Source organism: Drosophila melanogaster, chromosome X (genome assembly GCF_000001215.4).
Source record: "Drosophila melanogaster chromosome X".
NCBI classification, from domain to species: Eukaryota; Metazoa; Arthropoda; class Insecta; order Diptera; family Drosophilidae; genus Drosophila; species Drosophila melanogaster.
In genome coordinates, this window is record NC_004354.4 from 11949823 (window position 1) to 11975360 (window position 25538).

General features: G+C 35.5%; 1 protein-coding gene across 18 annotated transcripts in view; it reads right to left on the reverse strand.

Annotated features, from left to right (window-relative positions):
- Window positions 1-25538, reverse strand: part of cac (cacophony) — a 53808-nt gene that overhangs the window by 18543 nt on the left and 9727 nt on the right. For 5 of the 18 annotated variants that reach the window (NM_206696.6, NM_001370017.1, NM_001370018.1 and 2 more), the window contains exons 9-23: window positions 24402-24517; window positions 23603-23662; window positions 23435-23539; window positions 22224-22421; window positions 21637-22150; window positions 20509-20844; window positions 18829-19392; window positions 14804-14947; window positions 14236-14437; window positions 12629-12793; window positions 12408-12518; window positions 12198-12281; window positions 4277-4459; window positions 2307-2401; window positions 54-335 (exon numbers count right to left, since the gene is read on the reverse strand). In NM_206696.6, coding sequence (NP_996419.1) covers window positions 54-335; window positions 2307-2401; window positions 4277-4459; window positions 12198-12281; window positions 12408-12518; window positions 12629-12793; window positions 14236-14437; window positions 14804-14947; window positions 18829-19392; window positions 20509-20844; window positions 21637-22150; window positions 22224-22421; window positions 23435-23539; window positions 23603-23662; window positions 24402-24517 — 3159 coding nt within the window. Of the gene's footprint in view, window positions 1-53; window positions 336-2306; window positions 2402-3843; window positions 3936-4276; window positions 4460-7099; window positions 7103-10252; window positions 10259-12197; window positions 12282-12407; window positions 12519-12628; window positions 12794-14235; window positions 14438-14803; window positions 14948-18828; window positions 19393-20508; window positions 20845-21636; window positions 22151-22223; window positions 22422-23434; window positions 23540-23602; window positions 23663-24401; window positions 24518-25538 lie in introns of all 18 variants that reach the window. The other 13 variants (NM_001014733.5, NM_001258708.2, NM_001258707.2 and 10 more) reach the window with 8 other exon arrangements.

Consider the following 25538-nt stretch of genomic DNA (forward strand, 5'->3'; position numbering starts at 1 on the left):
GGCATGTGGCATGTGGCATGTGGTGTTGGTGATTATATTAAACAGATAATTACGTCGCATTTGGATCATATTCCGCCCATATGCGCACAAATTCGTCTAAGTGATGGGCACCCAATATGCTGGAGTCCCTGGTGAGATAATCGAAATTATCCATGATGACGGCGACGAACAGATTGAGCATCAGGAAGGAGCAGAAGAATATAAACGATACGAAGTAGGCGTAGGCCAGTGTGGATCCGCAGTACTCCCCAGGTGCCTTCTCGGCGTCATCGTCGCAGGCCTTGCCCTTCAAACATGCCAGCATTATGTTGGGCCAGGCCTCGCCAGTTGCACACCTGTTTGTCGTTCAGTTACATATACAACAATATACAATATGGTTAATTATAGCGTCTAAATCGGTCCCAAACTTACGGTTCTACATGTGCGATTGATTGATTGATTGGTCGGTACGAAAATGCACTTGATGGTTTATATAATATGGGTCGGTTCGCAACTACTGACCAACATCTAGGTATTTACAGATACCTGGGCACTCGAAAGCGCCAGGTTGTTCAAGTGTATATACATACGGATGGGGGGGGGGGGGGACAGCGGGGGTATGATACGATGTTATAGGTATAAAGCTTACTCTATATATTGTATGATTACGAGGTATACATATGCACTCTCTTCAAGGCTAGCTATCTATCTATCTATCTATCTAGCCTATCTATCTACGAGCGATGGACACATATTGCTATACATATATCTCAGGGATTGCAAGGATTGCATAGTACGAGATACATACTGTCGCAGTTATGCAGCTTGTTTAATTACCCTGAAATATATGGCTTTCTCATAAATTACCATTAAATTATTATTAAGCTTACAAATTCTCAATTACACATTAAATATATATATATATGCTCTAAAGTTAGGCCGTGTTGAGTAATATTTAAAAACGAAAACAATTTGGAATTGGTATGATTTTGTAAATTCTGACTTTGGTTATATGTTCAGAATTGATAGGATTAGTTTTTTTTTTTTTATCTCAGTTTACACTATAACGATTGATTTACATACAGACTAAGCTACGGTTTAAAATTACTTATGCTTGGCAGTAAGCGGATATTCCGGACAAACGGATATTTATGCCAATGGGAATTAATACTTTTATTCCTACAGTCTTTTCATACCTAAAGTTATGGTGTTAATTAGTTAGATGTGTAGCTGGTACAATGGATTATGATGATATGAATTTCATACAGACATATTTCAATCGAGAGTTCTATTAACTTTTGCTATCGATATAGTTATGTAGATATAGAAAATTGTAAGTTGGGATGGGCGTCAAAAATCGTTTTGCGACATACAAGTATATAACAGCTATATATATGTATGTATGTTTATATAAGTAGCTATAACGTAAATTACCAGCAATACTGTAAAACTATTGAACTTTCATTTAAATCTCAACTGATTAACTGCAATAACGAAAAGTGCAAACTTTGAAAAATCAAGCTGCGCTCAAATTTAGTAATTTTTGAATAATATATGTATAGCTCTACAGGTTTGTAAATACATTGATATTACATACATATATGTATACGTATAATTCCAGTTTTGTTGATTCAGTGTCACAACTCTAGAACTCAATCTACTTACACAGGTATCAAAGAACTTGAATTGTTGTTTTACGCAAAACGAATGTATGTAATGAAATTGGTTCGATATCTGAGTGGTTTTTATATTGTAGTTATGGATTTACCACCGTTTATATGGCTGTCACAAATCCGATTTACTCCGCGATCAGCATGGAGAACCTCGAAAAAGTTACAATTCATCGTACTAGAAACCAATAAGGGTTACATATGTAAGTATATGCTAAGAGAGTCGTTCTAAAATCTAGATTTTTTCTATACACGACTTCGTGTTAAATGAGCTAGGCTATTAGTAGTTTGAAAATATTTTGGGAGCATCCGAGAATAAGCTAGGATTTGAAGATCTCTATTAGACGAATATATCCCATTTTAGGCTACGAAATTTCTAAGTATCTAACTCACACATATCGTTGTTGCTAGGGTTTTTCACTTTCAAGGTGCTAACCACCTCTTGGAGTATCCTATCGCTACTATTTAGTTATAGGATATATTAGATCGCGACTGAAACGAGTATCTATCAATGGCGAACATATAGTGGATAGTAGTGGTAAAGTTAAATTATGCTAACTTGTATTATATGTATTAACTATTAACTTAATTACTGAGAGTCGAAACTTTTTGTTGGGTTATAACAAATGACTGAAGAGAGATCTAGGAGTTACGTACCTGAATAGCAACATGACGCCTTGAATAAATGATTGGAAGTTGTTGTGTCTAGTAATGGAATTTTCCACCGTACCTAGTTTGATATTCCCGAACACCTATTCACGATTCAGATATCGGTAAAGAATGCATTGATTATTGGTTCATTTTTGTTTAGTAACTGAAATGGTTAAGTTATATTCGTTATACACATTACACAGATTTTGATTCGTCTCCACCTTAATAGTATTTAATATTCTCCATAATGCTGCCTCAACTACCAATGCAAAACCCGCGAATCCTGACCAAAAAAAAAAAAAAAAAATTTAACGGCGAATCCATGTGTGAGTGATTCAGGACGATCAGGACTACAATGTGTGCCCACTTTTCCCGATTTGCAAGGTCGATGTGGATGTGTAGGTGTGTTTGATTGGATAGTTTGGGAATTGAGTTGCATGGCTAAAACTCTATGACAATCAACATTGGAACGGGAAACGCTTATTTCATTTACTCAGCAGCTCACGAATCCAGTAAATAAATTCAGCTTTTTGGTTATTAAAAAGCTTTTTTAACCGAATTTATAAATTATGCGTATAAGTGTACTATTTACTGAACCCACAAAAACTAAAGCCAAATGATGATTAATGCAAACAATAATGATTTTCCACAAAGAAAAGCAATTCTTTAAACCTTCAAATGCATTTGGCATATATACTATTAACGAGTTTAGTTAATTTACTTTAGACGTTTCTCCTTTTAAGCTGCATGTTTTTTACAATAACAAATTTTTACGCCAAAGATACAATTGACCAAATCTGAGCATCTTTGATTGAAGCATATCTACTAAACAATTTAAAAATATATCACTGTTACAATGTTACAATATTTTGAATCTTAATCGATTTTTTAATGCTAACTCGATTCGATTTGGGAAATTGGGAAAATTTTCAGCTTTTTTTCGATGCATTACTGGCATCTTTGCAAACACACAAATATTAAAGGGAAAATAACTTCATTAACTAGCGCATCTATGTACAACATTAAAATAAAATGTGCTATGGAAAAGCTACATTCACATTCGATTAGTGATAGAAACGAGTTCGGGATAATGGAAAGGTATAAAAATCAAAGCTACCAATAGCATACGAATATGTAGCTCGATTCAAAGTCACAAATCTCAACTGCAACTGCAAACAATACGGATCAAACAACTTTCAAACGCATACACTGTATCCACGATTTATAGCGAATATGCATAAGCTTTTAGGATTTTTCGTTTTTTTTTATTTTTTTTTTTTATTCGAACAGACTATGGATTGATGATTATAATTTGGTATTATAGATTATGGAAAGTTGAGCACAACCACAGCGGATGGATGCCCTCTAGTATAATTACACCGACCGAATCCACGACAATCGTTGGATTATTTCGAATAATGACTCGACATATGACTACGTTTAGATGTTGAGTAGAGTATATTAGGTGACTGTGGTGCCTTTATCGTTTTGGGTAATCGCTATTGAGTTACTATTTGCTAACTAGGTTACAGTTCTCGTTTACCGAAAGAGCAGCATGATTCCACCGGAGAACGACTGGAAGTTATTGTGGCGGTTGAGTTGCGTGTCCGGATCATATCTAATGTTGCCGAAAACCTTTTGGTTTGATGTAAACATTATAATTGAATATGGATAGGCATTAAATGGGTCCAACATTCATGTATTTGTATTATTTGCTTCAAACGAAACCAATATCCTCGTTTTTCTTCTAATCTAGAGGACTATTTCGAAAAGTTACTAATGCAAAACCAAACAAGAAATAACTAGTTTTCTTATTCTACGTGATATTTATTTGCAGATCACCCGAATATTCAACCCCAAAAAGCATTTGACAGTGGAGATAGCCTAATTAACCCTAGCTAAAAAAAAAAAAACAAAGTCCACCAGTGTTTATCGTTAATCGTTTTCGGAAATCAGGATTTCCGGTTTTGACTTACCTGCATGCCGATAATGGCGTATATGAAAAATAGCATTGCTATTAGCAAACAGACATAGGGAAGTGCCTTAAAGGATTGCACAAATGTCCATAGAAGAATTCGAATCGTGTATCCTTGACGAAGTAATTTGATAAGTCGCGCCGCTCGAAATAAACGCAGGAAGCCGACGTTGATTGAGTTCGACTGTAAAATATTATTGGCCAAAGGAAGAGAGTCGAAGAGAAATAAACAAACAAATAAAAAAAAAACGAGAGAGAGAGAGAAAACAGAACGGATAAGGAAAATGGCATTAGATTGGTTTCAAGTTCCCATCATTACGGTGCGAATTCAATGAGCTCGGCTCACGGAATCCAGGGAACTCGGGAAACTCAAGGAACTCAAGGATCTAGAAGGCGTCGCCATCGATCTACGTGATTCGATGCATTTCAATCTAAGCTATCGATTGGTAGTAGTAAGCAGTAGGTGGTAGGTAGTAGTTAGTAGTTAGTAGGTAGTTAGTAGCTCGTTCCGTTAGTAGCAGTAGGTTGTTAGTTAGAGTAGGTTGTAGTTGGTGAGGTGCAGTAGTAGTATGGTTTAGTAAGTAGTAAGTAATAGGTAGAGAGTTACATACATAGAAGTGGCAGTAGTAGTTTTTTGTTTTTTTGGTTAGTTGTACGTTACACTTAAAGTAAATAATTGAAGCTATTTTAGTTAGTTGTTTGCTCTATCGCATAAGGAACAGAAATGAATTTAAAGCAAAGACAATCCAATTTGAATTTACGGATAGTATGTCTATATAGAGGCCAAATGCTAAACAAAAACTTTTCTTTTAAATCATTTGTACAGCAAAATTGTAATATACAAATTCTGATATTTTTTTTGTTTTCGCAAAAAGTTGATCAGCAAAAAGAAAAGTAATCTATTTAATTAGTATTTTGTGCGTATCTGTGTTAGTGTCGTTCTGATTCAGTGTTTTGTGTTTAGATTATCACCCAAAAAACATAGTGATTTGTGCGTGGGCATCTGCCAAATACTAATTAACAAACTGTACGGAGTAGAAAAAATTACACATATTATTTATTAGTTTGTTCGTCTAAGGAAGCAATTTGGAAAAGCGATGTTTGTGCGTGGGTACTTAATATTTTTTGTATTTTCAAAATTGTATTTTTTTTATTTTCGTCTAATCTAATCGTCCCAAGGTAAAAGTGGAACATGCGAGGCGTGTTCTACATACGTGTACGTAAATTGAATTTGAAATGGGCCTAGGCTGGCGAAAAACCAATTGGACAGTACAACAGTTAGGTAAGTTATGTACAATGAAATTCTCGATTTGTGAAGAAAGTGAACGTTGCAGTACTAGTTGCTTGTACATGTTGGGTATTTTTTTTTTTCTTTTTTTTTTGTAAAACTGTATGGTCGAAATCGACGGAGCTTTGGCCAAAATATTTTACGCATCAGCTGTTGAAATCGTCGCATGGGCGGATGCAAACCAGAGTTGCAATTTAACCCGGTATGCGTCCGATCATGCGCGATGTGAATGTGGCATTAAGTGGCAGTTAAAATGTAACCGCCACATCAACCGCTGATTTAAGGACGCATACCGCCTCACCGTGGAATCTGCATTGATAAATCACATTCGACTCGACACTGTGTAGAACATGGAATTATATATATATATTCATATATATATATACTATTGGTGGTTATATTAATATTGCGTATGTACACTGAAACAAACAAAATTGAATTCAATACCGAACGGCATTGATAACTGGGTAGTCCTGAAAACGCGATGAATTGTTATTCGAAAAAGATTAAAGTTGAAAGTTATTAACATTATTAGACTAAGGCGCAATCTCTTTCGGATCAATTTAGGCCAATTTCGGGATTACCCTATTGCCAATCCCGTTACGGATGTGAATTTAGTGTGAGTACTTAACTAATGAGTTTGCATATACTTAAAGTTAGAGATTGTGTATATAGAGACTACGGAGTCTAGAGCGGATGAAGGATATTAGATGTTTGAGTAGCAAGTGGTGACACTACAGTGTCCTCGTTGCCTGTTGCAAAAACATTGGTGTGGAGTATGTGATCAAAAAAATGAAAGAGATTCTAACGTCGCAGTGTACGTATCCAATGCCTCGATCGAGAGTTATATATATACACGGGATATAGAATGGCATGAAAGCTAAGCAGAGAGGCTATATCACTACCTGGGATTCTGCACTCGGCTATATAGTAGTTGGAATAGCTCTGCGGGTTATGCGGGATACAGATTTAGATATAGACAAAGATTGAGGACAGATTGAATGAAGAATAATTCCACGCTGTTGTTCCTGGCGAAGATGTGAGTCTTGGGAAACTTGGGACGACGCACTTAAAAGTTAACTTGAATGGACTAATCTAACCCAAAAATATCGAATATTAGGGATGCGGGTAAGTACACACAAGTATATATATATTCATGATCACAACCCTGACTATACTCGCTCATTTATATATATATATGTAAATATATATAATGGTTATGATTAACTAGCTAAGAGTAATAACGTAGAGAGTGGTCGAACGAATAAAAGAAAGTTGAACTTGAATCTACAGATGATTCATCGATGTGATCTACTCGTATATAAAGAATTTAAGTTCAAAATGGAAATTACAATTCGTGGCAAACATTCTGATTGAAGTTAAGTTTAGCTAAATTTGCTAATAAGACAAAAGAATTTTGTATAGTGTTGTTGTGTTGTGGTTTTGTATCATATTGTATTGTTTGTCATCGTTGATGTTGGAGTTTTGGTTAGTTTTGAAAGTAGAAAGCTTGTTAGGATAGATTTGTTTACTTACATCCTGTTAGTCAGAAACCATTTTCAATTGAAATTTTTGGATTTGTTTTGAGACAAATCAATGTGCACACAACTCATAAACAGCACAAGAAACGATTCGTATATATATTCGAATATATATATATATATGTATATTTTTTTTTTTGGACGACTCAGGCAATTGTTCAATCATTAGTTGTTGTAGTTGTTGTTGTTAGTTGTAGTAGTAGTAGTGGTTGGTGTTGTTGAATTTATCATTCAGCAGTTTGCAATCGATTGCAATCAGATTATTCAGATTTGTAGTTCAGATCGTTGCAATTTACAAGACGAATAACAACAGGGAAATGTTTATGATAGTTTTTTGCATTCAATTGGTATCGATTTTTTTTTTGGGTTTCGTTTTTTTTTTCAGTGCAGTTAATATATACTCAGACGTTTGACGATCGATCAATCACAGGTCAAACGAAATTCGTTGGGCGGCGTTCAATTTGTTGATTTTCGTAATCGTTTTAACACAGTTTTTGTGATTTTTTTCATTTCGTTTCGATTCGTTTTTTTTGGTTTTTTTTTTTTTTGAAAAATACAGAAAACAAATAAAGTAGAGTTGAAAATTAGTAGGACAAGTTTTCTGCAGTTTCTAGCAGGTATACAAAGATAGTTCAAGATCAATATCAGTAAGCAGAAAGTTTTCTATGTTGTTGTGTGTAAATTATGTATGTCATTGGTTCTAGTGTCTCGATTGTTTTCTAATTCATTTGGTTGGGGAAATTACAGCTCAGCAAAGGTCTAAAATTTGATATATTTCTATTCACGCAGATCGGCTTAGCTATGCTAGGCATTTGTTTTATATTCACTTCTACAAAGGGCTGTTATATTCGAGCACAGAATTGTATTTATTAAAAATGAATTGAAAACGGAAAAGAGAGAGAGAGTGGAAGATTGATAGATGAAATTAGTTACGAAAACCGAAAGTTACCTCGCAAATGGATAATAGCATTCGTTTGTTTTTTTTTTTTAATTTTTTGATACCTCTCTTACCCAGGACTTGACTTTTGTAAGGACTCGCTGGATCTGTGGTGGAACAACCAATGCAAGCAACTATAACCACACATTTCAGCATTGGAAACTTCTTAAGCAGTTAAAAGAATTGGATTTGCGTGTGTTTAGTAAGCGGAAGCCAAAAACTTATTGGATAGAAAAACTCCGAGTGAGATTGAACGATCAAAACCGCAAATTTGTGTGAGTGACTCGAGTTAATGGTTAATACCAGAATGTGTATCTGAAGGTGCAAAATGTGAGTGGAACATGCAGGAGATGTAACGAAAGCTAATCCAAACCCCTACTAAAAAGTTGCAGTCATGGTGGTGAAAGATGTGAGCATAGCAAAATTGAATGTGGCGGTAATAAATAGAATTGTTTTCTTGGGGGGGCATTAGTTTACTTTCTTTTCGTTTGGAGGCGGAAGGAGTAAGCATATCTGGGAAGCCATCCTGTGACTTATGATAGAGAGAAACTACTGGCTGAGCCTGCGAAAAAAAAAATTACCCAGAGAGAAAACTAGCAGGAGCAGGCGGAAAATGGGCTGGGATTTTCTCAATCAATCAAAAAAAAAAACTAAAGACCAGACAGTAGTATTTGAAATCATGCTTTTGAAGAGTCAAGAGTTTACGATTGGTTCAAGATCAACAGAATTCAATAGACGTACTATATGTTAAAAGTTAATCCAGTCTGAGCCTTTTTGCTGTTTTTTTTTTTTTATGTAAGTACCTCTTTGGTTGGCCTCAATGCAATTTACTCGCTGACTTCGAATGCGACTACTTACAGTTACTGATCGACTGTTGGGCAGCTCAGAAAATACCTCATCCGATGCACAAGTTCGATGTGATAATGATGGCAATGATGCTGATTTTGATCAGGATTTGGTTATATATCGTTTTATATATCGAATAGTTTCTCGAAGCATTATTCAATATCGGATATTCTCAGGTTAACAGAGGGTTTGCGTATATTTTAAGTGTGCATGATTGATAGTATGAGTGAGCGCAACGAGTTTTGGGTTGTGTGTTCTGGATTGGTGGTGACGAATGTCGTGAATGTTGCAATATCGATTAAACCAAAGAAGTCCATGTGCACTGTTAACCAAACGGAAGCAAGTGGATCAAAATTCGAACAAAAGTTGCATAATGCGTATGCATACTGTAGGCACTTAAAGATCAACACCATTGGTTCTCAGCAAAAGGTCTTACTAAAATTAAGAGTCAGTTATAACTAACTTACAACTGTAATTGGTTATTGATAAGCTCAAGAGCGTGAAGCAGATTATAATGTTATCGAATCCTTTAGTTGCTCATGATCTCTTGCTCTTTTTTATTCAAATCATTTATGAATATATACTAACTATAATCATTTGAAAGCAATTTGTTTTATATTTTCTTTCAAAATAAGAGCAACCATTGGATCGTTAAGATAAAGCAGTTAAAATATATAAAATTGTCGACCTTTTTATTTAGTATGCTTAATCGAAGCCTACGATTTAAGTTTGTGAATTATTGATGAAAGCTAATTTTGCAGGACTTTAACTTGAGCTTCAAACTCCCAAGGATTTGTTAATACATATACATATGCATGGGTCACCCTTTCGCTGTACATTCCACCATTATCTTACGCTTGACTATATAAGCCTATATAAGCAACTTTTTACAGGAGACAGAAAAGACAGTTTATAGGGTAACCATAAAATACAGATAGATATAGTGACAGACAGAAAGACACAGTAGCAAGTACAAATCGCAATGTAGTGTGCTATGCAACAGAAAATCGGAATGCCAAATTGGAAACGAAAACGAAAATAGGAAATTTAAGCAAGATGGATTAACTAAGTTAAATAAGTATATATAGTGTCGTACGGAAAAATTGAGCTAATGGTCGGTGAGTTAATAATTGATGTGATAAGAACTAAAATGAAACTAGATAGATGTTCTTAGGCACAAAGAAAATGATAGAGAAGTTAATAGAGTTAGAGGATCGTAATTAATAAGCTTTTCTTAAGGTGGAAGGCCATTACTTAGCGTTTTAAGCGTTTTAAGAATCTAAGTTCATCGATTGGTATTGAAAATACACATTGAAAACTTTTTGGATAAATGCAAAATCAGTGTAGACAGTGTTTCGTACTTACATCGTGCTGCAGGTTGTGTCGTTTGGTTGTACATGTTGTAATCGATGTTCGGATGTAGTTGTTGTTGATGATGATATATAGAGATATAGTCACGTTCACACATACACGGACACCGGGCACCGGAAACCGGTCACATATGTGTGTGTGTGCACGTGCAAGGATGCGATTATGCATGTGTATATGTGCGTGCACGCGGTTGATTAACAGACACAGTAGCAGGACATACACATACACATGCATGGGATTGGATTTGATTCGATTTGTTCAGATGATTGATCATTTGTAATCGACATTGTTGATCGATTGTTTGATTAATTTGGTCGATTAATTCGATATGTTGATTGATTCGATTCGATTGGGATTCCATTTCAGATTTTGATTGATTTCATTTGATTTTTGTTCACATTTTGCATATAATAATCGGTTGAATTTGATTGGTTCAGTGAGTTGATATATAAATATTTTGATTTTTTTTTTTCATATACAAATTCGTGATTTGGTGGCATTGGTGATTGTGGTAGTGGGTCAGTGGAACGGTGGATCAGTGGATCAGTGGTACAGTGGTTGGTGGTGGATTTTGGTGATCGAGAGAGACATATATAGAGTTTGTTGCACATTCATTGCATTTGGTATTTGTAATTACATAGATGGTATTGTTGTTATTGGTTGTATTTGTTTTTGTTGTTGTTGTTGTAGTTGTTTGTGTTGAAGTTATTATTGTTTGAACGTTGATTGAATTCGATTTCAATTCATTCCCGATGTGGCCAATTGCAAAGGACATATAGAACGTGGCGTTCGCATATATAAATTACATTATATATATATGATAATTGTACACCAGTGTATAGATGTGGAGATTTGCGTGAGTTATATATATGAAATTACACATTTTTTGAGATGTGTGCGTGGGTTTTTTTTGGATTGTTGTCATTATTGTGTGGATATATAGTTATATATATCATTGCGTGAGTGATTATTATATATTTTATGTAATTTTTTTTTTTTTTTATTATTTGCATTCATCGAAACATATTTTTGGATTGATTCGGATTGGGTTTTCCCGATTTTGAAACCACATTTGGTTTTTGGTATTCGTACATAAATAAATATGGAAAAGGAAATCAAAAAAGATATATGATTATTAATTTCTGTAATTTGTGATGTTTTGTTTCGTTGTTGTTTGATTTGATTATACTGATTGTGTGTTTTCGATATCATAATTAAAATTAACACAAGGTATAGGTGTTTGAATGTAAAAGGATAATTGATAAAATATGTTAAAAAAGTGGGTGTAAACTGTACTGTCCTTGCCATCTGTGCATAGTGCCAAATCCTGACTGTTGCGCTGGATAAAAAATACGACTTAATGCTAAATGGTAAAGGCCCGCAAAAAAGTGTATTAGATATATGGTTTCAAAGTCCGCAAAATCGGACGAACTTAGCTGATTCCCCCTGTTAAAAGCAAATCGTTGAAATTGTTTTCAAGAGCCAGATCCAAAAGCTAATGACTCTTGAAAGATGCTAACTGAAGCAGGCATTTTTCAAATCTTTATCCCTGATTCTCTGAATGTTTCGAATAAAATATATATATTTTTTTTTTTGCAAAACAACATTCGTGTGCATGAGAGCCTAACGTTGGTTACGAAATTATATAGACTTAAAGATACACCCGAGATACATATGCACATACGCATCAGGGTAATCATCATATATGTAGATACTTATTTTAGATATATTCTTCTTTCTTAATTGAGTGTTCTCGGTAAGGTGTGCTTGTGTCAAAGTTCAAGTGTTGACTTGTATCTTGGCAAAATAATGAAGCTAGATACATTTGTTATTAGGTTTGGCATTACATTGTTTCTTGTCTTGCAAAACGGCACAGAAATCGAACACAACAATAATATGTATGCTCTGAGTTGTGTGGTGACAAACAACTGATAATTACCCCGAATTCCATCCAAAGTGCATCCACAATACTGCCCAAAACGGTGATTAAATCGAATATGTTCCACGGGTCCTTGAAGAAGTTCTACAACGCGATCGAATTCAGATTATGTATTATTATGCAAAGTAACAGACAGTAATTAATTAAACAAAAAGTCAAAAAGGTAGCTAACTTTCCCATTAAAGAATATTCATAACCAGAATCACTCACCTTAACACCGAATCCAATGATCTTCAGCACCGTTTCTACACTAAACATTCCGGTGAATCCCATGTTAATGTACTTCAGCGACTTTTCGTACATGTCTCCTTGATTGTGATACTGTGGAGATTCAGAGATATAATCAGATACATTATATAGATATCGATAGCAGATTGCAGATAGAGATTAGTATACACAGTGCCAAAGTGCTTTAATGCCCAGAAGCTTACCTTCATCATCAGCAATAGGGTATTGAATACGATCAACATCATAATGAAGTACTCAAAAGGCGTTGACACCACAATTCGCCACACTTTATACTTGAACGTATTCCGATTTTTGGGCATATAGCGTTCGAGAGGTCGTGCTCCTATAGTAAAATCGATGCAGGATTTCTAGAGTGAAGAGAAATGTAATTATGCAGATGAATTTCGGATGCCCTTTGAAGTGACGCTCGTGGCTAAATGCATTGCACAATACATTTTGTACCAAAACGTTAACTAGATTGTCTTAACATCTTAAATGTTAGGAACACATTAATTTGAATACCAGTTGGTCATTTACAAATGGGATTTCAATTCTATATACACACATTAATCATCAACATCGATTTTACACCACTACATTTTGTTATCAATTTCAACAAATCATTTCAAATCAAAACAAACTCAAAAAATATATTAATAGGTATATATGCAAATTGTTTTGAAGCAAAATAAAAAGTTCTACCCCCTTAGTTAAAGGCGAATACATTCATCTAGCACATGCCCAATTTGAAATTTATGCTTTTACTTTCGAGTTTTGTCTAGCAGGATGTGTCTGTATTTGGATGGCACAAAAAAAAAGGGATCACCCATTAAATCGCCGCTGCAGATTTCAGAAAACAAAAAGTTTTAACTAATAATACACATTTCTTACGATAGTTCCTCTAATGGCGGATGTTGAAGAATGCATACTTACAATCGTCTTTGTTCGCGATTTGCGATTTGATGGACAACGCGCGTTTGAAAAGCTTTGGCAACTGACTTTACGATACAAATCATTAAATATTCCCAGACTAATGCGGAATATTTAAGGACTTATCGTTTGTGAAATGATATATCTCTATTTTCCGGTAAATGTTCACTATTTATATCAAAAAAAAAAGGCAACTAATCGAGGCTTCTAAGCGAATGTACATAAATATTTATATGTATATATGATTCTGGGGACTAAGAGCTAAAGTCGTTTTGAGGCCCACCAAAATACACGGGAATATCTATGGGCGGATCTATACGCAAATATATATATTGAAACATATATGTAGATATATGTAATATGGAAAGAAAGTGTTTTTTTTTTCTGTGGGAGGTGTTATTGGGGAACATCCACAACGAAGGGCGAAAAAGCAAGGCAAACATTTCGAGTACATACGAGTGTACATATGTATGGGGCTAGACTAGGTTTTACGTTCTTGGATTTGGACACATTCGATGTACGAGTATTTGGCTCAGTGTACAGTGTGTACATGTTGTGTTGGAGAGTTCGTTGACTTATATAAGTATATTTTTGAAAAAGTAGTAGTTTGGTAGTAGTAGTTAGTAATAGGCAGTAATGTCGATAGCTTTTACGAGTTAGTGAAATGTACGTGCAAATCAATCAATTCAGTAATAATTAACTTTAACTTTGTTAATGGTTTTTTGGTTTTTTTTTTGGTTTTTTTGGTTTTACATATACGACTAGCAGTACATTACACACACAACACACACATATTTATAAGCAGAGAGAGAGAGACAGAGAAAGGTAGAGATTTGGACTCACATATGTAGGTATTACGGGTCGAATGGGTGTGGCTCACCTGATTTTTGTCAATTTCGCCATCTTGTAACTCAGCTTCGCCTTGCTCTTGAAACGTAATAATAATCAAGGCCACGAATATGTTGACGAAGAAGAACGGAAATACAATAAAATACACAATATAAAATATGGACATTTCGATCCGGAAATTTTGGATTGGACCCCTATCTTCATAAGTGGCAGCCATTGAGTGTTGCAAGACCCTATTATTCGTATATTCGTATATTCGCAGTTCATTCGTAATCGAGATCGATCAATTTCGCGATCGATGTGGAATGCATTTGTCGTTTTCGTACACGGATGTGTGTGTGGATGGACATTCAGGTGCAGTTGTTATTGTGTTGTGGATTGGATTGTTGAAGAAAGAGAGGCAAAAGATATCAGTTAGCTATTTAGTCTTCAATTTCGATTTGCTCATCCGACAGATAGACAGATAGAGAGTTCGATAGACGGGATACAGATACATTTTACAGATACATATTACAGTTATAGATATGGATATATAGCGGGTGGGGAAATATACAATATTCGATCTTATGAGCTATAACAACAACAACAAATTGGCTTACTGTGGCCATCCCTCGCCGGTCTGAACGGCGAACAGGGTCAACATCGCAGCGGCAACATTGTCGTAGTGAAAGGCCCGAGGCTTCCATACCCGTAGCTCCTGTTTTGGCAGCAGTTCGTCCTCCTCGTACTTGAAGTACGAGCCCCTTTGGTTGCGTATTTAAAGGGTTTTTTTTTGTTTTTCGGTTTTCGATTCAATGGGGGTTTTCATGTTTATGGTGTGGTTTAGTCAGTTATGTGGATTTATATTAGTAATTTGATTGAGACTCATTTCAGAAAATACCAAAATAAGGTTTGCACATTAAACACTAAGTTCAAAGCAAAACAAAACAAAACAAAAAAATAGCAATGAAACTAAAGTTTGGCAAGCATCTAAAACGGAACCGAACATCAATTGGGAATCGTTATTTTGTACTAGGTTTTTTTTTTGGTTTTTGGTTATGTTTTGTAGCTTTTGAAATCTTAATGGAGTGGAGTGGTGAAATGATTTTAATGTGAAATCGAAGTCTAGTAAACAGAACGACAGTTAGTTTTCTATAGAAACACATACTGGGGTGCCGTAAAAATCGTTAGCGATTTGGAAAATCAGTCTGTGCCGCAAGATATTCAAGATTTTAGGACATTTTTTTTTTATGTACTACCAATATGTTTCAGGATTTTTTGACACCCCTTGATTTTGAGTGCATGAAATACGGTGGGCCTTGTTTTTTGTTTTTTTTGTTGAAATGGCATAATGGTTAGTCAGTGTTGCAAGAAGCTGCTGTCACATCTACATACTGCATTGACCTTGTACGAGTGGGCATTTTGACTTGGAATGCGAAGGTACAATCCAAATCAACACTCGATACGGTCTGAATAGGAAGGCGTACAAATAAAGAAATGCTCGAAAATCACTACATACAATATATATATATATAAAAAAAAAGAAGAAATTCTACGCCCATTACCCGTGGAATGGATGAATGGAACAAAAAACTTGGAGCTGTGGATCAAAAGTAGAGCTCCCTTTATTACTGGGGCTACGTGGTTCATAGTTATTCGTGGTTATTCGTGGTTCGGCCCGTTGTCGGTTCGGTGATGTGTAACAAAGCAGCTGCGCTCAAATGAATGGGTGGGTTCTCAACGTTAATTTAAAAGAAATCTAGCTAGACTACACACCTAGTTTATTTAAAAAGTGTAAAATGCCAACGAAAATGTACTTTAGCTGTCTGTTACGAGCCTGCACAGGCTCTATTTCCTAAAGTTGAACTCGAACCGATTTCAAATTTTGGGTTCATTTTTTACTCAGTTACTCAAAAAAAAAAAAAAAAATAGTAACATAAACTTTCATCGCTGGCGGCGTATAGGCGTGAGTGTAAATGCTAGTGGGGCGTTGGGATGTACGTGTACATATGTATTTGGTTTTTTAAGTAAAATTTTTATTAGTTTTGATTTGGTTGTCAATTAGGGTTGACCACAGTTATTGCATACGAAGGCCAAACAGCTAAAACAAATCGATACTCAATGGCTTTTGATAGTCGTTGAACGTCCCTCGGTTGCAACGCAAGTATCGGTCTTTGTTTTTCACTTCTCAACAGCGTCGAGTGTAAGAAATACGCGGTGTTATATAATAATATAATACACATAATGATACTCTTTATACACACATAACTTGGGAAAGAGCGCTCGTTATCTAGTTGGATATAGTCTACTACAAAATATGGTTACGATTCCTACGATAGCACTATACTTTTTTTATTTTATTATTATTATTTTTTTTTTTTTTGAAAAGATCGAAAGACTTATACTGGAACATACAAATAATGGCGTGTATGCATGGATGATGGCTAGATATTGGGATACACACGTACTACTTGGCTTGGAGAAAAACTTTGGAGTTAAAAGGAAGCCAGGACCTTGGACAATAACTGAAATTCGAACCGTGGACTTCGTCTGGAGCTTTTTCATATATTCGATCTGAGTTACCCTATCTAGTAGTCTAGTCTAAAACGGTCCGTCGACTGCTATTATGCGCGTGCTTATTAAGAAATCTTCTGGTAGTAATATGGACTCTTTGGTATTTGGAGAATACCCAATTGCAAGTAAAAATGAAACATTTAAATATTGATATAATTATGGTAGTACGCAAGCTAAACGCGTAGATTCTTGGCTAGTTCCATTGGTATTGGTGTTACCCGAGCTTTGGTTTGTGAAGACAACATATACAAACATACACTGATACGGCTTAACTGATTAAATATACAATATATAAAATAATTATAGAAAATTAGGCGTAACTTGGTAAGGTATATTTCAGGTGGCAACTAGAAACTGTAGGTTTGCATTTCTATATCACAGATGTTGATTCGAACGCATTTTCTCTCTATTTCATATGCATCTTTTTATCAGTCACTTTTTGATTCGGTTGGTTTTCTTCTTTTCTTTTTTGCCTCTTCTTTTCAATTTTTGTTTATGGTTAGTTTTTGGTTTTTGTTTTTTTTTTTCTTTTTCTTTTTTATTGTGTTGTTTTTGGCCCGTTTAATCGCGTGACTGTTAATTAGACAAGTCAGGCAAGAAAAACATGGCGAGAAACTATAAAATGCTACTCTTACATTCTGTTAAATCAGTGCACCTTTTTTGGTTTCATGAAAACAAATATGATAATAGAACAAACGAAAGGATAATAAAAATGCTCAGGTTAACGAAACAATCGTACAACACACATACAAAACAGGAATGGATCTGGAAATATATTATATAGTATCCTAATTGCTCTCTATTAGGACCACTTCAAAATTTATACATACACGTGGGCATTCATAGTTATATACACTAAAAGGGATAGATTATCTAACAAAGGCCGCAACCTGTTTTCTCTCTGCATCGTTTGGTATAACAGATCCTAGTTGCAAAAGCCCATCAAATTAATTAAGCTCTTCTGAGTGTTAAACTCACAAGGAAGGTGAATATTTGTTAGCACAATGTCGAAATATTACAGCTAAACATCAATGTATTCGGAGTTTTGAGAGTGTTGTGTAGGCAAAGCACTCCTATGAAATGCATCTGGCTTAGAAATTGTATTTAGTATTCATCCCTTCCTCCCATCACCTAAAACCACAAGAAGTCTCTGGTTTTCATATGGATTTAGAACAGTTGTGCAATTTCATCTATGATTTAACTATGTTGTGTAGAAAATAAACGTAGCCACCATTTTCGAAGGCTGCCCTTTTAAGTAGGCAACATAAAAGAGGATAATAGCTAGTCCTAACACATATAGCTAAACACATATGTAATAATGATGCATCGGGTCGATTTTGAAAGACATTTAATTTGTTAAATTACTCACATTAGCTCTACTACAATAATTGGTGTTTAGGAAAACATTAAAGTTACATCATTTTCTACAACATCTAGTTAAGTCTTACAAACTATTGCACAGCCGACCAGTTAAAAAGTTATAGAAAAGTTATATAGATCCAAGGCAGTTTGAATGGGTGATGGCAGAGGGTGGTACTATTTTCTTGAACATATCTATACATGTACGTGTAAGAGCCCAGAAAAATATCGGGAAATGTACGTACGAGTGGGTGGTATGTGTTTTTGTTCTTTCCGAATCTATAAGCTACGTATGTTTCGAGATATTTTCAATCATCTAGTTGTATAAATGGACCTTAGACAAAGAAACACACAAAGTTAGCAAGAGAGACAGATAGAAAGATAGTCATAGAGAGCGTGTTTTTGTTTGTGGTAGAAAATAGGGAAAGCTAGAGCGCTACAATGTAACGCGACTATACGATTGTAGGGGATTAAATGGTCGAGATGGTAAATTAGCAAAAACCGAAAATGGAGATCACTACGGTGGGACAATGGATATTGAAGTTTGGCATCTCGGCCGGGTTTCCTATGGCAAAATTTAAAAAAAAAAAAACCAATAATTGAACATAATATCGACACAACATTTGAATAAATCAACAATAAGATTACGAAGAACTTAGGTAAGCGAACGAACAGTTTGGTAAACTTTGAATTGAATATAAATGTTACTTACTGGCACTCTGCGGAAGTATGTTTACTTTCGTCCGTACAATAAAAAAATTTTCCATTGAACAATTGTACTCCAATAACAGAAAATATAAATTGAAACAATATGTACACGATTAGAATGTTAACAACATTTTTCAATGAGTTCACGACGCAATCGAACACGGCTTTCAATTTCGGTACACGCTTAATGGTCTTCAATGGGCGTAGTACACGCAATACCCGAAGCGATTTAATAGTCGATAAATTTTGTCCAGCGCTGCTACCGCTCATATCGAAACCGAAACTAACAGCAGCGCATATAACGACCACAGCATCCATAATATTCCAGAATTCTCTTAAATAGCTGCCAGGGTGCAGGATAACACCCAAGTCTACAATTTTCAGCAACATTTCTATCGTGAATACGCCGGTAAATGCATAATCGAAATAATTCAATATCTTGTTTCGCCTCGAGTTCTCACGAACGGGATCTTCGGCTGCTAATGCTATTGATGACATTGAGATGACAACCATAATGAAGAAATCAAAATATGGCAAATTAACCACCCAATGGGCGCCGCGTCGTATGCTGTATAAGTCGTACGTTATCGTTATCGTTATTCATTTTGAATTTATCGAATTCATCATCATGGATAGGTTTTTAAATTGGTTTCGATTCAATATATATATAAATATATATTTATATAGAGTTTGGTTTAATCATGTAATCAATTTGGATCATGGTCGTATTTTTGCATTCGGGATTGCGTCAAATTCGGTGGCAGTTTTTGTTTATTATATAGTTTTGATCGTTTTTGATTCGCAATTCGTTTTGGTGCGGGTAGAAAATTTCAAAGATTTTTGTTCAGGTTTCAATATCAATATTCCGATTGTAATTTTCGCATTTTTTTTGGGTTTTATTGATTTGTTTTTTTTTTGTGGGGTAACCGTTCATTTTTTTTAGAATTTGTTGATGGTTTTCATTTTTTGTCATCGTTCCAATTCGCATTGAATTTGTTTAGGTTTGGATTTAGTTTATTGTTTGTTTGAATTTTGAGATGAGTTCGTTGTTTATAATGAATTGTTGTTAAGCAGTTTGTTGTTGTTTGGTTCGAAGTGTCGATGATTTTTTAACAAAATTGTTGCAGTTTTTCGAGATGATTTTGTGGTGGTGGTTGATGGTTGATGATGACGATAATTGTAGTCGGATATTGTGGTTGAATATATTTACAAACACATGTCAATTCATTAATTTGTTTGTTTGTTTGTGTGCAACATAAGATTGTAATCCAAAACAGGAAAAAAGGTAAAAAGAAAAGAGTATATTGCATCAGTAATTGATTAAGTTGTACTACGGTTATAGTAGTTTATCAAATATTAGAATATGTCATTGGCTATGGATGATATACGTAGTAACTAGAATAGGATACTGTACAATTATGGATAAGGAATACTTCTATAGAACCCGTAAAAACATTCGATAACCTTGAAAACTGGATCATGGCTACAAAATGATCAAGGCATCATTATAATATCGTATAGACAGTGTTCCAGTGGTCTTATTATCACCCTAGCAAACGGGATAGGATCCTGGAAGAGACTCGATTAACTTAACTCTAGAATGGAAACCCTAACTGATAGCACTACGATTGAATGACCCATGACCATGATAAATGGAGAGCGGATTGAGTGATGGAATATTTACGGATTGGTTGGTGATAGTATAAACATCGATGAATAGGGCAGCATCGGCTTGGGACCCTCGGTCACTTCCTCCTCCTCCTTTTTCTCCTCCTCCTTCTTCTTGCCCTTGGACTTGCTGGGGGCGACAGCACCATCGCCGTTCTCCACATGGACTCCATCCGCCTGGAGGGCCTCCATCTCCTTCTCGAGCTCCTGCAGTTGTTTCTCTTTATCCTCTTCGACTTGTTCCTCTTCGGCTGCTGTTAGTTCTTGGGCATTCGCCAAATTATCAACGGCGATAGCCAAGAACACATTCAATAGCGTGTAATTTCCGAAGAGTACCAAAACGATAAAGTATCTGTCGAAAGAGCATCAAGAACACACAAAAAACAATCAGAGTTGAACACACTCAATTGTATCAATCTATTTTTGGGGCATTAGCTCAGGAGAGGAACCTCCTCGATGATATGAAACTCAAAAGATACGTCAACGTGTGCTGGGAAATTCTTAAAAAAACGTAATCGGGTATTAATTGTACGGCATTGTGGGGGCTGTTTGAAAACTGGGGCAACTACGTTTTGGTTTTGAGAAACCCATTTCATTTCATTTCTTTCAATTTTTCTGTTTCTGTTGAATTGCTGTAAAGAGAGATGAGATTGAGAATAGACAAAGGTATAGCGTTTAATTGGCTGTACATTTTCAAATATCAAAGACCAAAGGCTCTCTACACTTACGGATTAATGGGTATTCACGATGAATGATATAGTTAGTGGGTGGCTTGATTGGCGGTTTCTTGGGACTTGCGCTTGCAGAATTTTGGTGCGTAAAATTCTTCAAGCTCGTAAGTCTAAGGTCGATTGCACACATTAATGGTTCGACGTTCAATGAATTGCGAATATGCTCGCTTGGTAGAAATTTCATAATCATATTATCGCTATCATTTCGATTTTGAGGGTTAGAAGAGGGGCGGCAAATAGAATCATAATCCTAACGTTTTTGATCGAGATCAAAAGGTTTTGCATTGTGCGTTAACTACATTTACATTTACATTTTTACTGGTACTTGTACTTGTTTGTTTTCGATTTTTCGACTGGCATACATACAATGCACGTGATAGAATGATGGATACGTAATACAAACATAAACTTACATAGAGTAAATCATTCCTTTCTGGGCACCACCCTGAGATATGATGCCCTGGTACATGACCTCGTTCCAATCTTCGCCAGTGAGGATTTGGAATACAGTCAACAGTGCTATCGGGAAAGTGTTAAAATTTGTTTCAGGCGTGCCTCCGGGCAGATTGAACTGGCCGCCAAACAACTGCATGCCCAGTAAGGCGAATATTAGGATGAACAAGAAGAGCAGGAACAACAATGAGATGATCGATCTCATCGAGTTCAACAGTGAGATGACTAGATTGCGCAGCGACGACCAGTACTTGGTGACTTTGAAGATGCGCAGCAATCGCAGGGCACGCAGCACAGACAGACCAAACGAACCGCCTTTCACCTCGGACCAGATCACTTCGAATATCGAACCACTAATGACAACGCAATCAAATCGGTTGAACGACGACTCAAAGTAGATGCGGGGCCCCAACGCGTACATCTTGATGAACATCTCCGACATGAAGAGTCCCAGGAAGATGAATTCAGCATAGTCTGCAAGGAATAACACACAGATTACAATCATTATCCAATGGATATATACATCAATGGATATCGTGATACGTACACAGAAATTCCGTGAGGAACGATGGCTGGCCGTAATGCTCGACGGCAACACAGACTGTGTTCAGAAAGACGAGGACGATCACGAACCAGTAGAACCACTGCGTCTTCACCGTGTGCCGGATCCAGAAACGAAACCTTTTCTCCGCCCGCCAAAATCCGGTACAACTTCCTTGAGGTTTCGAGCGCGTTTTGAGGTAACCTACAGAGAGCAGAGATGGACAGTTAATCAGTTTAGAAGCCTTTAGATATATTAATATATTTCCACCTATGATTACAACCAGGCAAGTGTTGTGACCGTTGTTTAAATACGGGTGCAGTGCACTTCAAAACAATCGAATCTACTGTTTTGAAACGCACTGTTGGCAACAAATAATGTACTCAAATATAATGCGACAAAGGTATGTTGTTGTTGATCTTAGCGATAAAAAGTATGATTGACTATTTGTTGTAAAGACGACGTTGTACAAGTGCGAAGTTGATTGTTTTAGGTGGGCACTATCTCTAAAAAGAAAGAAGGCACTTTGTCCTTGCGATTGTTGTCCTTAAAGTATCTATCTAATGTGCTTATTTTCAAATACCAAAGATCCTGCAGCCGACTTCATACCCTCACTACCAGAACGTAAGTAACCAGTACCTTATTTTTGCGAAAATATGGTTTGAATGTTCGTTATGAGTTAATTAGTTGCTTTCAGTTTACTAATATTTATGGAGATCGTATACCACAGATATATCTAATACCAACTACTTTCTCGTATTTACACAAGTGACAAGTTTACATATATTTTTCAAGAGTTTCTGTACGATGAGAACAATGAGTTAAGACAATTCTATTTATTTTGTTAGCGCTTTAAAAGGGATTTAAACTATCTGACGCTTGTGCAGATTTTTCACGTTGTGAAAAAATAAATAATAATTTACTTACACATTTTGGAACATATTCAAGGTAAGATTTACAATTTCGTTTGTCGTAGTAAGTTCAAACATAGAAATAAAAAATGTATTAATTGCATATCGAAGTTCCTTAAAACGCAATGCAATAGGAAAACTAAAAAGTTAAATTAAGTTTGCAGCCAATTGTTTCGGTTTTGTTTATTTATTATTTGCTTTATCCCATTAAGCATCCATTTCATTTTCTTGGAATGTTTTATATGTTGTGTGTTTGTCAATTATAGACCTGAGCTCATCGAAAACTATTCAAAATATCTTTCTTACCATCGTCTCCATAATCTTCCTCCGCTTCCTCTTCCTCTGTATCTGTGGACTTTGATTTTCCCAAGCTTTTCAGCTTTTTCCGTTTGGCAGCGTTTCGTCTTCGAGCTGAAAGGCAATATGTCGGTATCATATATGGGTGTTACAATCTAAATTTGATCGAAATCTTACCCTCCATTATGTGCATTTTCTCTTCTTCCGTGGTGCGCTCCTCGGCCAGGATTACCTCCTCTGAAATAGCATTAAAATCGAGTGATTGGTGATGGGTCACAATAAGGGAATCGATTTGATCAACACATAAGCAGAAAGGATATATACTCGTATGTACATTATAGTCAATGTGGGTAGATGTATATATATTGGGGGCGGCATGAGGGATATATGTCCATATTTCCACGAAAACTATTTTAATTCTGAGTATATTGAGGAATTTATTCACTTTCAAATTTGGCAATGTATATAGGTTCGAGGGTTTCAATTCTATGAGGAGAGGGATGCTAAGAATGTGCCAAAAGTGTGCTGGCTATTAGGGAACATCTCAATACAACGTATATTTTATTCTTGTATCACTTTAAATATGCATGAATATATCGTCATTTTATATGAAAATGATATAAACGATATTTAGTTAATGTATCTTTCAGTGAAGCAATGACATTAAAGAAGAATCTTTTGTTAGGCATTTTTTGTGATCCCTGTTCGAATTTTTAAAAAAATATTTTATGTGATTATAGTTGGCCTATTTTCATTGAATTCAGTTTTATAGTCATAGAAAAGGACCTGATATAAATGTCGTTTTTATAATTTATATATATATGTACATATGGATGTGGATGAACATATGGGGGCGCATAGTGTTTAAATTTTTATGTTTGTATATATGTGTGTATGAGAGTTATTCATGAGTTTAGTCATTGTGTGTGTGTGTATATATAGATTTACAAACAAGAAATAGGGGTAAATACTATACCAGCTTTACAAATCCATTCAACATAGCCGTTTAACTCTCTTTCTAGTTGCTGCTGCCTTCTAAGTTTAAGAAACTCTTGTCTATTTTCTACTTTTTCTCGTTCTTTTGCGAATTCACTACAAAAAATAATTAAATAGAACGTGATAAACCAAAAAAACAGGATTGATTGATTGCTAAAACGATCATGTATGCTTTGGTATTCAGTATTACAATATCAAAGTTCACATCATACTTTCGCCATTGTTTTTGTACGAGTGTAATCAACAGAGAAGAATAACTTAAAGATTCGTAAAATCAAGAATATTCCAGTGCTTTGTTTTTTTTTTTGTTTTTTAGAACACAACAAACGGGCATAAACAGAAAGTCGAAATCATTTACTGGAAATGAAGTAACAGAAATGCAATTTAACACATATATTGTATATATATGTATATATTTATTGCGCCTCCTCGACGGGAACCTTCAATGAGGTCAAAAGTCAAGGAAAAATATATATAAAAGAAGGGAAATGTGTTAGATTATATGTGTGCATACAAGCATATATAAAATGATTTATTCGGTGGCGACAAATAAATATATAGAGTACGCATTGGGTGATGATGCCATAGCGTCATCTGGTCTTGAATAACTCTGAATTTTGCCCTGATTCGCTGGGAGTCTGCGAGTCTTGAAGTCTCTGAGTCTGGAGCGATGATACATTTTGATGGCGATAGTTAACCGGGGACAGAACATTGATATTGATAGGTGGGTGCACTGTTCTATCAGTGTATATAGTGTATAGGGAGTGTACTATATTAGCCAAGATATCGAGAACGAGGCCGAGACTCAACAACAATTCACGAGTCCGCTGGCGGGTATAAGTATATAACTGGAGGTTAATTTGGCTAACTGCAGTTGAAATAGCTATGTATTTGGTTAGTTTGGTTTATTTTGACAGGGAGGGGGGGGGAATTCAACTTTATCGCTATGGTAGTAAAAATCGGGTTAAGTGTGTGGCAAAATGCAGAGAATATAATATGCATTACGCACTGCAGAGTATATATGGATTAGATTATTGATTGTTTGGTTGGTTGGTTAGTTAGAAACTATAGTGGGGTGAACGGCATTTCGCAGTTAATATTATTAATTCGGTTCATT